General features: G+C 39.5%; 1 protein-coding gene across 1 annotated transcript in view; it reads left to right on the plus strand.

Moving 5' to 3' along the window:
* Nucleotides 1-584: 584 nt before the first annotated feature.
* Nucleotides 585-16,005, plus strand: part of FNIP2 (folliculin interacting protein 2) — a 281,392-nt gene continuing 265,971 nt past the window's right edge. Inside the window, exon 1 of the mRNA XM_053703784.1 lies at nucleotides 585-834. Coding sequence (XP_053559759.1) covers nucleotides 743-834 — 92 coding nt within the window. The 5' untranslated portion in view covers nucleotides 585-742. The remainder of the gene's footprint in view (nucleotides 835-16,005) is intronic.

Below are 16,005 nucleotides of genomic sequence, written 5' to 3' on the forward strand. Positions count from 1 at the left end.
GTTTAAAATGTAATGTTCAATCTGAATCATGAAAGAAAAAAAATGTGTTTCATATCTCTTTAAACTATTTTATAGTCGTTTCAATATTACTTTTGTAACTGCTTACATCTATGTTCATCCATGTTTGATTAACCTAACAACATTTTACAACACAAATCGTGATTGACACTTTCCAAGTTATATGTTTGTGGATGAACATCCAGGTACAAGTAATATCTATTACGTAAAAATAAAAATTACAAATAGTTAATATGGTCCTACCAATTTCAAAAACGTAAATCTACATATAGGTTACTTGCAGCCGTTTTAAACAGTTGATTTTAGGTTAAAAAGCCACTTACGTTTTGACATTATCTACTTAGTGTGTAATAAAGGCTTATAGTAACAACACATAAATGTAGGTTATGGTAAGTACTATTTATTTTGTTGTAGTTACTAAATCCCCAGCCGTTCATAAACTGTACTAATCCTCCTTATAGGAGAGGCAGGACTTGCAGCTGAATGCAAGAGAGGGATACAGGAACTGTGGGGATAGGGAATGTGACACTACACCGGCTCATCCCCTCCCTCTCCGGTCACATGAGGGTGTGCTCCATGCAGGCAGATAAAGCTTTTCTCTTCCACCATGGCAGGAAACACCAGGACTGTGCAGTGGGTCCCGACGCCTCTGGTGATGGTGCAGTGCCCGCTTATGAGGCCGTGCTAAGGGATCACCCAGAGCAGACTGTGCCTGCTTAACACCATGGCACAAACGCTGCTGCAGAAGCTCTTCAGTAAGAAAAGCATCCAGGCATCTTCCCCTCCTAAAGCGGCTAAGGAAGGATCTGTATTCAGGTAAGAGCCACGCTTCACCTAATCAGTGGGCTCAGGCTGCTGGAGAGGGATGGAGACGCCTAGGGAATCAGGTCACAGCGATTTCTGTTACTCTAAATAGAAGTTTGAGGGATACTACAATTTAAATGTCATACATTTAAATGGCTCCTCTACATATGGTGTACGAATTGTAACTACAATTGCTTTATTGTTAATATAGATGTTACAGACTCTTTGTGAGAGGTAATTTGGCAGCCTGCTTTTATTGCAATATTGTCACTGCAATTGTAAAGATGTATGTGTGCTTTTATTGTATATTTATTCATTTATGTATCTCTTATTTAAAGGGGCAGAAAACCCCAACATTTCTTTCATGATTTGGATAGAACATACAATTTGAAACAACTTGTTCTTTTACCTAGAATTGATACCCTCACAGTGAAAAAATATTACTAATCAGGAAAGGACATGAAACCCAAACATATTTTCTTTCATGCTTCAGATAGAGCATGTAAGTTTAAACAACTTTCCAATTTACTACTATTATCAAATGTGCTTTGTTCTCTTGTTATCCATTGTTGAAAAGCATATTTAGGTAGGTTTTAGAAAGACTTTGACAATCATTTACAGTCTGTGTGTATCTGATAATTGATTGAGTTACGTGACCCCTGTTTCTCAATTGTGTTAAAGTTTTTAAACAAGTTTACAGATCAGTTTTGCAGCTACTGGGGGTAACTAGATCCTTAGATGGCTTTATGTTTTGTTGGCTGCAAAAGAAATATTCTCTGTCTTGTATAGGATGCCAAGGAAATATACTCATCAAACAAAATGTGTCCTGCCAACAGATGTTTCTTTGTGAGAATCTTGGATGATTTACATAAATGGGGAAAAAAATGTAATTTATCTGAGTTGTCTTTATAAATACTTGACACAAGTGATAGATTTGTAAATGCACCAACTACAGACTGATTCAACAGACACCTTAGAGACGTAGAAACTTCTTTATTGTATCCATTGGGCAAAATGATAAACCGTGGTTTTGTAAACGACTGTAGTACACTTGATAAAACGGTCTGGGACCGTGAAACGTCGTGTTTTTACATTGTTTTTAATAAAGTCTTTTAACTTATAGACTTTGCCACGGTTCTAATCTATCTTCCACTTTAAGCCTTATATATTTATATCCTAATACTTCACTGTGTGACCAATTTGTCCCTGTAATTTATACGGAGGAGCGGATATATCTATGTGAACGGCATCACATTGACAGCTTCGTGGAGTAACAGCTGATCGCTGAGCAGTTGACTGGGCGACTGTAAGAGCCCAGAATGCACATATAGCACTTGATCAGTGCTTTGCAGCTTGTAAGTACGGGCTATCGGAGTGGGGTATTCCTGATAACATTGACCCCGCACTATTGTGGCGCCTTCTTTCTCTTTTGTATCAAAATGTACTATCTCTACGGCAGACAGGTTCACAAGTAGTGAACCTGTCTGCATTCAATTGCCACTTGTGATACTGTATAACGTGGCGCAATGTAACATTGTATAAGGCGTTTCTTGCACTGATCCGGCGCAACCAATTGCACTAGAGCAGGGAATGTCAGTCACCCCAAACAAGCAAAGTCGGGGTGATTGATCTCGCCACCTCCTGAGGTGGTGGAGAGGAAAAAGAAGCAGTTTGTGGCAGTAGGCTCAATTATACAATCCTGCTCCACATAACTGAAAAAGCTGCCATAAAATCAGTAAAACTATTACCTGTACCTGCCTGTTCTTCTCTGAGAGAATTGTGTTCAAATCAAACATTGTTCTTTTGCATTCCTTTGTTGAAGGGCACACCAAGGTAGTCTCAGGGGTGTGCATGTGTCATTAGCACGCTATGGCAGCAATGCTTGTAATGTTACACATTATTGCAGACACGACTGCTATACTAAACTATTTACTAGATAGAGACAAGGTATCTCTATATTCTTAAAGGGACACTAAAGTCAAAATAAAAGCTTCATGATTCAGATAGAGCATGCAATTTTAAACCACTTTCCAATTTACTTCTGTTATCTAATTTGCTTTATTCTCTTGGTAGCCTTTGTTGAAAAGCATACCTAGGTAGGCTCACAAGCAGCCTAGTATTACTAGGAGCTAGTTGGTGATTGGTGGCTGCATGTTTGTCTCTTGTCATTGACTCACTTGATGTGATAAAGTAGCTCCCAGTAGTGCATTGCTGCTCATTCAACAAAGGATAACAAGAGAGTTAAAGGGACACTGAACCCAAATTTTTTTCTTTTGTGATTCAGATAAAGTATGCAATTTTAAGCAACTTTCTAATTTACTCCTATTATCAAATTGTCTTCATTCTCTTGGTATCTTTATTTGAAAAGCAAGAATGTAAGTTTAGATGCCGGCCCATTTTTGGTGAACAACCTGTTTGTTTGTTTTTTTGCTGATTGGTGGATAAATTCACCCATCAATAAATAAGTGCTGTCCAGGGTTCTAAACCAAATATTGTCTTGCTCCTTAGCTTAGATGCCTTCTCTTTCAAATAAAGATAGAAAGAGAACGAAGAAAAATTGATAATAGGAGTAAATTAGAAAGTTGCTTAAAATTGCATACTTTATCTGAATCACAAAAGAAAAAAATTGGGTCCAGTGTCCCTTTAAGCAATTTTACTAATTGAAGTAAATTGTTAAGTTGCTTAGAATTGTATGCTCTATCTGAATCATGAAAGAAATGTTTGGTATCATGTTCCTTTTAATGTTGACTATCGTGTCCTTTTTTTGAACTCTTTAAATGCATAAATATTTTGGAATTGCTGCTCTGTCATAGTTGCATGATACAAAATGGTTTGCGTGTACTGAAGACAGGTTTTTAATGCCTTACATCAAAGGGACAGTCTAGTCAAAATTACATTTTCATTATTCAGATAGGGCATGTCATTTTTTAACAACTTTCCAATGTACTTTTATCTTAAAATTTGCTTTGTCCTCTTGATATTCTTAGTTGAAAGCTAAACCTAGGAGGCTCATGCTAATTTCTTAGCCCTTGAAGGCCGCCTTTTATCTAAATGCATTTTGACATGTTTTCAGAACTAGAGGGTGTTAGTTTGTGTGCCATATAGATAACATTGTGATCACTCACGGGGAGTTACCTAGAAGTCAGCACTGATTGGCTAAAATGCAAGTCTGTCAAAAGAACTGAAATAAGGGGACAGTCTACAGTTGCTTAGATACAAGGTAATCACAGAGGTAAAAAGTATATTAATATAACTGTTAGTTATGTAAGACTGGGGAATGGGTAATAAAGGGATTATCTATCTTTCTTTCCTATGACATCGAGAGTCCACAACGTCATTCCAATTAATAAAAAAGTGTAATGTTTGCACATGCTTTTACTGTGTCATAACATAATTTATACTTACCTGATAAATTATTTTCTTTCCTGGCATGGAGAGTCCACAAATCTATTCAATTACTAGTGGGAATTCAACTCCTGGCCAACAGGTGGAGGCAAAGAACACCCCAGCAAAGCTTCAAGTATCCTCCCACAATCCCCAGTCATTCAGCTGCGGAATTATGGAAAGAGAAGAAGACACAAAGGTTATAGAGGCTCCTGAGGTTTAGAAAATCACAAAAAGCTGTCTTAAAATAAGGATGGGTCGTGGACTCTCCATGCCAGGAAAGAAAAGAATTTATCAGGTAAGTATAAATTATGGTTTCTTTCCAATGGCATGGAGAGTCCACGATTCCATTCAATTACTAGTGGGAACCAATACCGACGGGAGGGATACACAAGACAGGCGAACCTAAACAGAAGGCACCACTGCTTGAAGAACTTTCCTCCAACAGAGGCAAAAACATCAAATTTGGAAAAAATGTGCAGTGATGACCAAAATCTGCCTTGCAAATCTGTTCAATAGAAGCATAATTTTTAAAGGCCCAAGAGGAAGCGACAGCCCTAGTGGAATGAGACGTAATTTTCTCTGTAGGCTACTGTCCAGCTGTCTCATATGCCAATCGAATAACACTTCTCAACCAGAAGGAGAGAGTAGAAGAAGTGGCCTTCTGACTCCTCCGTTTTACTAGAAAAGACAACAAAAAGAGCAGAAGATTGACGAAAATCTTCGGTAACCTGTAAATAGAACTTCAAAGCATGCACAACATCCAAATTGTGCAACAACCGCTCCTTCTTAGAGGAAGGATTAGGACAAAAAGAAGAAACAACAATTTCTTGTTCTTGGTTAATATTGCGTTCCCAAACCACCCTAGGTAGGAACCCTAATTTAGCACAGAGAACCGCCTTATCCGCATAAAGAATAAGATAAGGAGAATCACACTGTAGAGCCGAGAGTTCCGAAACTCTACGGGCAGAGGAAATTGCCAGCAGAAAGAAAAACCTTCCAGGACAATAACTTAATACCAACAGAATGCATAGGCACAAATGGAGCCTGCTGCAGAACTTTAAGAACTAGATTAAGACTCCAAAGAGGAGCAATTGACCTAAACACAGGCATGATTCTAACCATAGCCTAGACAAAAGATTGAACATCTGGCAAAATTGCCAGATGCTTCTGCAGAAGAATTGACAGAGCCGAAATCTGACCCTTTAGGGTACTGACTGTTAAACCCTTCTCCAGGCCCTCCTGAAGAAAGGACAGAATATGGGGAATTCTCACTTTGCTCATCACCTACAATGTTACGCAGGCAAAGAATGACTGGGGATTGTGGGTAGAGGGAGGATACTTTAAACTTTGCTGGTGTGTTCTTTGCCTCAACCTGGTGGCCAGGCCTTGAATTCCCACTAGTAATTGACTAGATTTGTGGACTCTCCATGCCATTGGAAAGAAATACTGAATTGCAGCCACAAATTTACGAAGCAGAAACTGCTTCTTTTGCCTCTCTGCCACTTCGGATGTGACGAGATCAATCACCCGACACTTGCTCCGGGTGATTGACATGCCCTGCTCTTGCAAAATTGGTTGCATGAGAGCAAGGGGCGGCATTTCCCAAGAAAGCTCTGCAGCAATTCTCTACTTTGTGTACCTGTCCTACAGCAGACTTGATACATTTTTCCCTTAAAGTGCGTTGTTTACCTAACTCTGCCAGAATGGCACATCTGGGATTAACTAGTGCACTGCATCATTAATGCAATTATACTTTTCTGCAAAGTTATAGCACAGATGGGCTCACTTCCTTCATATGGTGCTTTCATCTTTAATGCACATTTATAGTTTGGAAAGCATGGAGCACATGCTGCAGATTATTGCATGTTACCAGTTCAGTCAGAATCTGATATTTTCTCAGTGTCATATTGTCCCAATAGAATTCTCTTTTAGCTCCTGTGCTAACCTCTGCTTGCCGGCAGCCATATTACCGTGAGTAGATCGCTTGATGCAAAACTACTAGTACCGTATTGATTCCCAGAATGAAAAAACATAAGACGCTGTGTTTTTTAAAGGAATAGTAAACACCTTAACTGATAACTGCCCTTGTCTGTGGAATAAAGTGGCAAATGGGGGGTGGAGTTTGGCTATTAAAAAATAATTGCAGTAAAAAAAGATGTTAATTTCTTTAAAAATGTTTAGACTTGGCTGATATTTTATTCTATAGCAACGCAACAGAAATGTCTTGTAGTTACACTGTGTTTGCTGTACCTTTTTTTTTTTTAAAGGGACAATACAATCAAAATTAAATTTAAAGGGTTATAAAAAGAAAAAAAAAAGTTGGAAATTAAAATATATTTTTAGTGTAATTAAAATCCACTTTTTTCTAATAATAAATAGCATTATTAATTGTCATTATTTTGTCATAAGACATCCCTCCATATAAGGTAGCTTACCATGATAGGACTCACATAATTGGTTCCACTGTGGGTTTAGAATTGGGTTATACTTTAAAATGAAATTGCGTTGAAAGGAGAAATATCTACTAATTGAAGTTATTTGATAAACATTTCTATTTGTATAACTGTGCATTAATGGTAAATATTTTTAGTCTCATATCCCTTCAAAATGGATTTAATAGAGCTCAGAATTTTAAACAACTTTACAATTTACTTCAATTATCAATTTGTTTAGTTTTCTTGGTAATTCTAGGTGAGCTCAGGAGCGTGCATGTGTCTTTTTAACCATCTGGCAGCAATGTTTGCAACAATGTTTATAGCAATGTTATGCATAGTTGCAAACACTGCTGCCATAGAATGCTATAGATATGTGCACGCTCCTATTAGTCTACCTAGGTATACTTTAACAAAATGATGTGATAAATACCGCCTTTACTACCCATTCCCCAGCTTTGTACAACCAAAATTGTTTTATTGATATAATTTATAACCTTTTAAATCTCTAAATTTCTGCCTGGTTTTAAGCCACTACACACCACCTCCTTATCTCAGTGCATTTTTATAACTTTTCACAGCAAGACACTGCTAGATCATGTATGCCATATAGGTAACATTATGCTCACTCCCTTTTGAGTTATTCATGAGTCGGCACTAATTAGCTAAAATGCAAGTCTGTAAATAGCACTGAGATAAGGGGCCAGTCTACAGAGGCTTAGATACAGAGTAATCAGAGGTACAAGTATATTAATATAACTGTTGTTTATGCAAAATTGGAATGGGTAATAAAGGGATTATCCTTTTCAACAAAAAAAAGTTTTTAGTAGACTGTCACTTTTTAAAGTTACTGGGCTAGATTATAGGTGTAGCGCAAAAATACTAGTGCTATTGAGCTATAACACAGATGACGATATAACGTTTTATAAAGGTAATTTAATAAAGCATTTTTTTAAAAGAAGTTCAGTACAAAAAAAAAAGCAGCGGATTGTAAAGGCTACATTTTTACTTGCTTTTAGAAGTGCATTTTATCATGAAGAAAGGATTGCGACTATTGTTAATAATAAAAACATAATGTGCGGTGTGTTTTACCATGGCCATGATCAGCAGCAATTTATTGAAGCTTCTCAAGTGAATCTATCAATTCATTGCCTATCTCCTTCTAAACTTGTCATCCAGTTCTGAAAATTAACGAGCGAACTCAGAAGAAGACATGGAGCTAAAAGATACCTTCATTTTTATGATCCTATCTGTGGGGTCCAATCTGATCTGACTCAGAACATAGGCCGCAACACCATTACACCTATGCATCTCCCCCCTCGGATATTCCGGCTATCCGAGTAGAGCAGTATTTACCTGCTACATCTTATCTCATAAACAAGAATCTATCCGAACGATTTCAACATGGAGGACTTTAGTGACATCTAAACTAGAGGCCTTAGGGCAACAGATGGATTATAGATTTATTGATCTCAAAGGCATATGCAGGGCAGCCATGAGTATGCGTTATTCACTGCTGGAAGCTCCTGGAGCTATCAAGGAGATTACAGGCATGATATGGCCTCTACAATATATAGACTCGGGACCAAACCCAACTCAGTGTATTGCGCTGCACAGTCCCGGCCAGACGGTTAGACACGATAGGATCCGGTATACAGAACAGTCTAAACAAATCCCACCTGTGATTCTCGACTTAGAGTGAGTCATCATCCTCAGATCCGTTGGAGCGGGATGCGGCCGGTCCCCTCGGAGTCGATGAGGGGTTTGTAATTAATCAGGGGGTGAGATTGTTGGATCCCGGTATCCACTTACCTTTGACAGGGGCCTCGGCTCATAGCCTGTCACAGAGCATCCACAGCATGAAGTTACTAATAAGAGAGCTGTGTCAGTCCCGATCCGCCATATCACCTGACACGCAGCCTCGGATTGATAACCACATTACAGGAACATTATTGTGCATGGAGTGTCAAGTTCCTTACTACCTCAGTGGGGGCAACAGATACTACCTTCTCAATGACATGGATAACTGTAATAGGGGTCAATGGAGTAACTTTCGATCTGGGATCGGATAGTGTGGTATACCTTCAGGTGCAGATGTGATGAAGTTTCCTGTTACCCCGCTTGGCTTGCCTCTCCAAATGACAGCCCTGAAGCCTGATATGCTGCTATCGGGACATACAACTCTAGGGAGATCTTTTGCTGGTAGTCTGCATCTAAGCCATAATTGTTATACAGGGAGTGCAGAATTATTAGGCAAGTTGTATTTTTGAGGATTAATTTTATTATTGAACAACAACCATGTTCTCAATGAACCCAAAAAACTCATTAATATCAAAGCTGAATAGTTTTGGAAGTAGTTTTTAGTTTGTTTTTAGTTATAGCTATTTTAGGGGGGATATCTGTGTGTGCAGGTGACTATTACTGTGCATAATTATTAGGCAACTTAACAAAAAACAAATATATACCCATTTCAATTATTTATTTTTACCAGTGAAACCAATATAACATCTCAACATTCACAAATATACATTTCTGACATTCAAAAACAAAACAAAAACAAATCAGTGACCAATATAGCCACCTTTCTTTGCAAGCACACTCAAAAGCCTGCCATCCATGGATTCTGTCAGTGTTTTGATCTGTTCACCATCAACATTGCGTGCAGCAGCAACCACAGCCTCCCAGACACTGTTCAGAGAGGTGTACTGTTTTCCCTCCTTGTAAATCTCACATTTGATGATGGACCACAGGTTCTCAATGGGGTTCAGATCAGGTGAACAAGGAGGCCATGTCATTAGATTTTCTTCTTTTATACCCTTTCTTGCCAGCCACGCTGTGGAGTACTTGGACGCGTGTGATGGAGCATTGTCCTGCATGAAAATCATGTTTTTCTTGAAGGATGCAGACTTCTTCTTGTACCACTGCTTGAAGAAGGTGTCTTCCAGAAACTGGCAGTAGGACTGGGAGTTGAGCTTGACTCCATCCTCAACCCGAAAAGGCCCCACAAGCTCATCTTTGATGATACCAGCCCAAACCAGTACTCCACCTCCACCTTGCTGGTGTCTGAGTCGGACTGGAGCTCTCTGCCCTTTACCAATCCAGCCACGGGCCCATCCATCTGGCCCATCAAGACTCACTCTCATTTCATCAGTCCATAAAACCTTAGAAAAATCAGTCTTGAGATATTTCTTGGCCCAGTCTTGACGTTTCAGCTTGTGTGTCTTGTTCAGTGGTGGTCGTCTTTCAGCCTTTCTTACCTTGGTCATGTCTCTGAGTATTGCGCACCTTGTGCTTTTGGGCACTCCAGTGATGTTGCAGCTCTGAAATATGGCCAAACTGGTGGCAAGTGGCATCTTGGCAGCTGCACGCTTGACTTTTCTCAGTTCATGGGCAGTTATTTTGCGCCTTGGTTTTTCCACACGCTTCTTGCGACCCTGTTGACTATTTTGAATGAAACGCTTGATTGTTCGATGATCACGCTTCAGAAGCTTTGCAATTTTAAGAGTGCTGCATCCCTCTGCAAGATATCTCACTATTTTTTACTTTTCTGAGCCTGTCAAGTCCTTCTTTTAACCCATTTTGCCAAAGGAAAGGAAGTTGCCTAATAATTATGCACACCTGATATAGGGTGTTGATGTCATTAGACCACACCCCTTCTCATTACAGAGATGCACATCACCTAATATGCTTAATTGGTAGTAGGCTTTCGAGCCTATACAGCTTGGAGTAAGACAACATGCATAAAGAGGATGATGTGGTCAAAATACTCATTTGCCTAATAATTCTGCACTCCCTGTATAGTAGCCTTTAGTGTGCTTTATTAGCTCCTAAATATTACTTTATTGTTTATGTTTTTCCTTTCTAGATGCTTGTTAAACATTTTTGCACGTTTTACATTTCAGTACAGCTGTGCCATTATTAGTCATTTCATCATGACACTTATCACTACCACAGATTGTTATCCCCTGTCATCAGACGATCCTAGGCTCTCTGCTGATTATCAGGGGACTAAAATCACTATAATAAAAAGAAACCTACTAAAAATATATCACTAACTTCACAGATCTGCCTATATTGCGTATCCTCCCTAATAATCTGATATTCTTACCGACCCCAGGTACACGCATGTTGCTCTGGGCTACTTAGTCAAGTTCTTAATTCCTAGGTAATTAGGTTGAAATTTCCAGGTTTAGAACTAGATAGCAGGAACACTATATCAGTAACATTTAGGCTAATTTCTATTTCATATGTTATTTTGCCCTATATTACTAACTTTTATTTTGCTCCAGTTGGAGCCTGTCTGATCCCAATTATTCTTATACAAGTTACCCTATCAGGTCATTTCAAATTCACCAAATATTGGGTCACTACCTAGGCACATAGACACTGAGTGAAACCCCCTATGTTGTCTATGCATTTTGGTAGCTCCTCCTCACACCTATTCAAAGCATAAGATTCTGCATATTTTATATTCACATGTAGTATTATCAGATGAGTATAAGATTCTGAGTATTTTATATTTACATGCAGTATTATCAGATAGTACTCCTTCCTTTTTGTAAAGAATTGTATCTCTCTTCTCAAATTGTATGCCAGTACTCTAAGTAGCTCATTAGCAAGTATCATTCTAGTAGGCAGTATACAAGGATAAAGAGATACCACAATATTACTGATGTATATACTAAAAAACTAAGGTATCATTAATTTATATGTAATACATACCTTTAAGTCTTGTTATAGCTCTGATATGACATGTATGCTCTACGAATAGTTTCCATAATTCCATATGCACACTATGTCCTTATTACTAATTGCTATGAGACCACTCTGGTATCTGTTCTGTCCCCTTCAAAGTAGGGATGCACCGAAATTTCGGCCGCAGAAAGTTTCGGCCGAAAATGGCATTTTTGGCTATTTCGTTTTTCGTTTTTTTTAGCCTGTTATTTTCGGTAAAATTATTGTGTAGCATGTTTCAAATTTGATGCTAGCCTAGAGCTGCTGTTTAAGTTTATTACTTGACTTTCTGTTCTGCATATAATGAGTTTTCTAGGACTATACTTTATTTGGATAATTAGTAAAAAAAAAAACCTGTTAAATATGATTCTGTTACATAGAACTAAATGAAGAATAATACAGTATATTGATATTTATAATTGTTTTAAATAGGGATGCACCAAAATTTTGGTCGCAGAAACATTTTGGCCGAAAATGGCATTATTGTTTGCCTGTTTTTTTTTTTTTCTTGGTAAAATTATTGTGTAGCATATTATTGTTTTAAGATATTTTTGTCCAATTTTAGTGTGTTACTTTCAATAAAAGTGTGGGATTTTTTTATTGGCTCTAATAATGCAAAAGAAAAACTAAAAAAAAAAATAATTTGAAAAAATACATTTTCGGTATCAGTTTCGGTTTTCGGCCAAGGGCATCCCGGATTTTCGGATTCGGTTTCGGTCCAGAATTTCCATTTCGGTGCATCACTACTTCAAAGTGTGTTGTTTTGGAGCTGATATTTGTGATGTCTTACTATCAACAATGTATGGCTAAATACCTTAATAAAAAAGCTTTGATTAAAAAAGAAAATATATATAATGTATTTGTAAAGCACCACCAAAGAGCTGAAAATAGTATCACTACGTGTGTGTGTGTGTGTGTGTATATAACACAGTATTTGTATGTCTTTGCATCATTCTGCCGTTCAGGCCCGGACTGGCCATAGGGCATACTGGGCAGATGCCCGGTAGGCCGCAAGGAAGTTTAGCCCCGCCCACATACTTTTTTTTTTTTTTTTTGAGAATAACTGATTTTTTATTTTTTTTTTGAATATATTTAATAATTGTAATGCAATTCCAACCAATATCAATAGTATCTCGATCTAAAGTTTGGTTCAACCCGCCCTGCCCTCATTCGGCCGCCGGTGCACTGTGCGTCGGCGGTTAATGACTATGACTCTGTGAGTGCTGAGTGGCAGACACGCGGCTGCAGACTGCAGTAGTACCCTGATGGCGCGACGCCGCATGATGTCCCAGAGGCTGTGTCAGTGCAGCGTGCTGACTGCTGAGCCGGAGGGCTTTCCTTCCTGGTGAGGTGAGGATTGGAAAGCTGCGCCGAGGCTGCGAGCACCGATCAGACTCAGCAGGTGGCCACGCCAGGTAAGACTGAGTCAGAGACACTCTGGAGTCAAATGGCCTTTTGTTTTATACTAGGCCGGCCCCCAATCTGTGTGCAGCCTAAGCTCTCAGTACTGCAAGCTAACCAGATACCCATTAGCGCAGCGCAGCAAACCGGCCCCGGGCCCTCCCAGTCTCTCTGGCTGCACAGATCTGCCTATATTGCGTATCCTCCCTAATAATCTGATATTCTTACCGACCCCAGGTACACGCATATTTGTATGTCTTTGCATCATTCTGCCGTTCAGGCCCGGACTGGCCATAGGGCATACTGGGCAGATGCCCGGTAGGCCGCAAGGAAGTTTAGCCCCGCCCACATACTTTTTTTTTTTTTTTTGAGAATAACTGATTTTTTATTTTTTTTTTGAATATATTTAATAATTGTAATGCAATTCCAACCAATATCAATAGTATCTCGATCTAAAGTTTGGTTCAACCCGCCCTGCCCTCATTCGGCCGCCGGCGCACTGTGCGTCGGCGGTTAATGACTATGACTCTGTGAGTGCTGAGTGGCAGACACGCGGCTGCAGACTGCAGTAGTACCCTGATGGCGCGACGCCGCATGATGTCCCAGAGGCTGTGTCAGTGCAGCGTGCTGACTGCTGAGCCGGAGGGCTTTCCTTCCTGGTGAGGTGAGGATTGGAAAGCTGCGCCGAGGCTGCGAGCACCGATCAGACTCAGCAGGTGGCCACGCCAGGTAAGACTGAGTCAGAGACACTCTGGAGTCAAATGGCCTTTTGTTTTATACTAGGCCGGCCCCCAATCTGTGTGCAGCCTAAGCTCTCAGTACTGCAAGCTAACCAGATACCCATTAGCGCAGCGCAGCAAACCGGCCCCGGGCCCTCCCAGTCTCTCTGGCTGCACAGTCAACCGGCCTGTTCCATCAATTATGCGTGATTTTACTTTATGCAAATGGAATTAAGCATGTTTTCTCACGCATAATTGATGGAACAGGCTGGGTGACTCTGTGCAGCCAGAGAGAGAGGCTGAGGGCCTGTACGCTGCGCTAAGGGGTATCTGGTTAGCTTGCTGTACTGAGAGCTTAGGCAGTACACAGATTGGGGGCCGGTCTACGAGTATGTAGCATGGGATGGGAAGTTGCAGAGATATTGTACGAGTGTGGGGGCAGGGCAGAGCAGCTCTGTTATTAAAATAGATAAGTGTCCCTCTGACTCTTTTAAATGTTGTGAGGTTAAAGACAGTATTTTGTGACTAAGCAGAGAGTATAGGTGTCAGAGCACTATTTAGGTAAGAAAGGCGTATTATTGGCAAAATCAGTACTGTGGCCAGGAAATGTACCCTTGCACCCCCAAAAACCTCTGAGCTTGATCATAGGGAGATGTGTGGTGGTGACAGTGTCTCCCCTTACCTCACACGTAACCCTTCCTGCTTAGCCGCAACCTGCAAGTCTCTTTTTGGCATAAAATTGACCACGTGCCAAAAAAAAAAAAAAAACAAGTTTATTTTATTTCTTTCAACCCCATGGCTGCCAGAATTTGCTGCTGTTAGATATGTTGCAGCACTTGTTAGCAGCCATGGAGTTTACTGCTGTACGTTTGTTTGAGAGTTAACAGTTTAAGGCACACAGTATATCTGAGCCGGAGGTGGGGGCTGCTCCAGGTGAGCCACAAATGATAATTTTATAGACCTGCAGAATGTTCATGCAAAGCTGTCTTCAAGAGTTGCTTGCAGGTGATTCTTGGATTCAAAAAGATGTTGCTTCTATTTTGTGACTGCACGAAATGGCCTAATAATGTTTGTGCTGCTAAAATTAGTTTACTGAACTACAGCTGATAAAACATTAATACAAAATTTGAGAATACAAAAAGGGGCTGTGACAGGACAATTTGGGGAAACAAAAAAAAAAAATCTTCTGCAAAACCTGCACTTTCTTGTGTCTTCTTTGTAAGTTTTAGGCTTTATTTATAGATATGGATTGAATATGTCAAGTTCATTGATGGTAATGGGCAGCTACAATTATAATATAATTAATAGATGGGAATAGATTGGGAAAGGATTGGAAGGTTATGAGAATCAGGTGTGAATATATGTATGTGTGGTGTGCGTGTTTTGTATGTGTAGTGTGCGTGCATATGTGTGTGTGTGTATGAGTAGTGGGCGTGCATATGGGGTGGGCTGCTTTGCCTTAAAATGCCCGGGCCTATTTTTGGTCCCAGTCCGGCCCTGCTGCCGTTTTAGTCTCACTAAGTAAACCTTGGCTCTTTCTTAGTGCACAATGTGCATCTGTCCTGACATCTGATTGGCTAATATGGAACCTAATTTATGAAGGTGGAGTTGTGACTGATTTTTATTTTGCTGCAAAATGATTTAAAAGTCTCTGAACTTGGAGTGCATTTCTCATGCAATACTTAAAATCTATAAAACACTGTTTAAAAGCATGACAAGAAATCAGCCTTTTCCTGACCCATTATAACAATAAAGAGCTGGAGCAGTGTGTGTGTGTGTGTGTGTGGGCGTAGAGTAGGTGGTTATTTGTATTTTAAGACATTAATGGATGTGACATTTTTAAAAGATCTGATATGAAAAGACAAAACTTGTCTTCCAATTATCCAAGAACACAAGTCCTTGAAAAGAATAGTAATTTTATTGTTTGTTTTATTACAGTAATTGGCATCCTAGCTAATTAAAGATTGCAGTAAAAGTCCCATATAGATGCAGTGTTTTACTTATTGCTAACATTATACATGGTGTGCACCCTCCATATCATTCTATCACTGATGGTTGTTATTTACAGTTTAATACTTTATATGTGAGGATAAGTCACTTGCTTCAAATGTATCATTGTTCAAAACTTCTTGTTAAAAAGAATAAAAAGGTAGAGTCTTAACAGTGAGTGTACTTATTTAACCATTGCAAGACTTTAAATGGACATTCTCATGCAAAAATGGCATTCTCTAATGCAGTGTTATTAACCCCAGTCCTCGGAGCACATCAACAGGTCAGGTTATCATTATATCTGGACTAGCTAGTTGTTTCACCTGTGCTCTAGTCTAATACAGATATCATAAAATTCTGACCTCTTGGTGTGCCCTGAAGACTGGAGTTGGACAACACAGCTCTAATGCATTAGATCACTGGTTAGGCCAGGGTTTCAAGATTACCTTGGATGAGAGCAGGTTAAATAACCATGTTTATTAATCAGCTGGTTAGTTCACCTGTGAGGACAGGTTTGAAAA

This window comes from Bombina bombina, chromosome 2, assembly GCF_027579735.1.
Source record: "Bombina bombina isolate aBomBom1 chromosome 2, aBomBom1.pri, whole genome shotgun sequence".
Classification (NCBI taxonomy): Eukaryota; Metazoa; Chordata; class Amphibia; order Anura; family Bombinatoridae; genus Bombina; species Bombina bombina.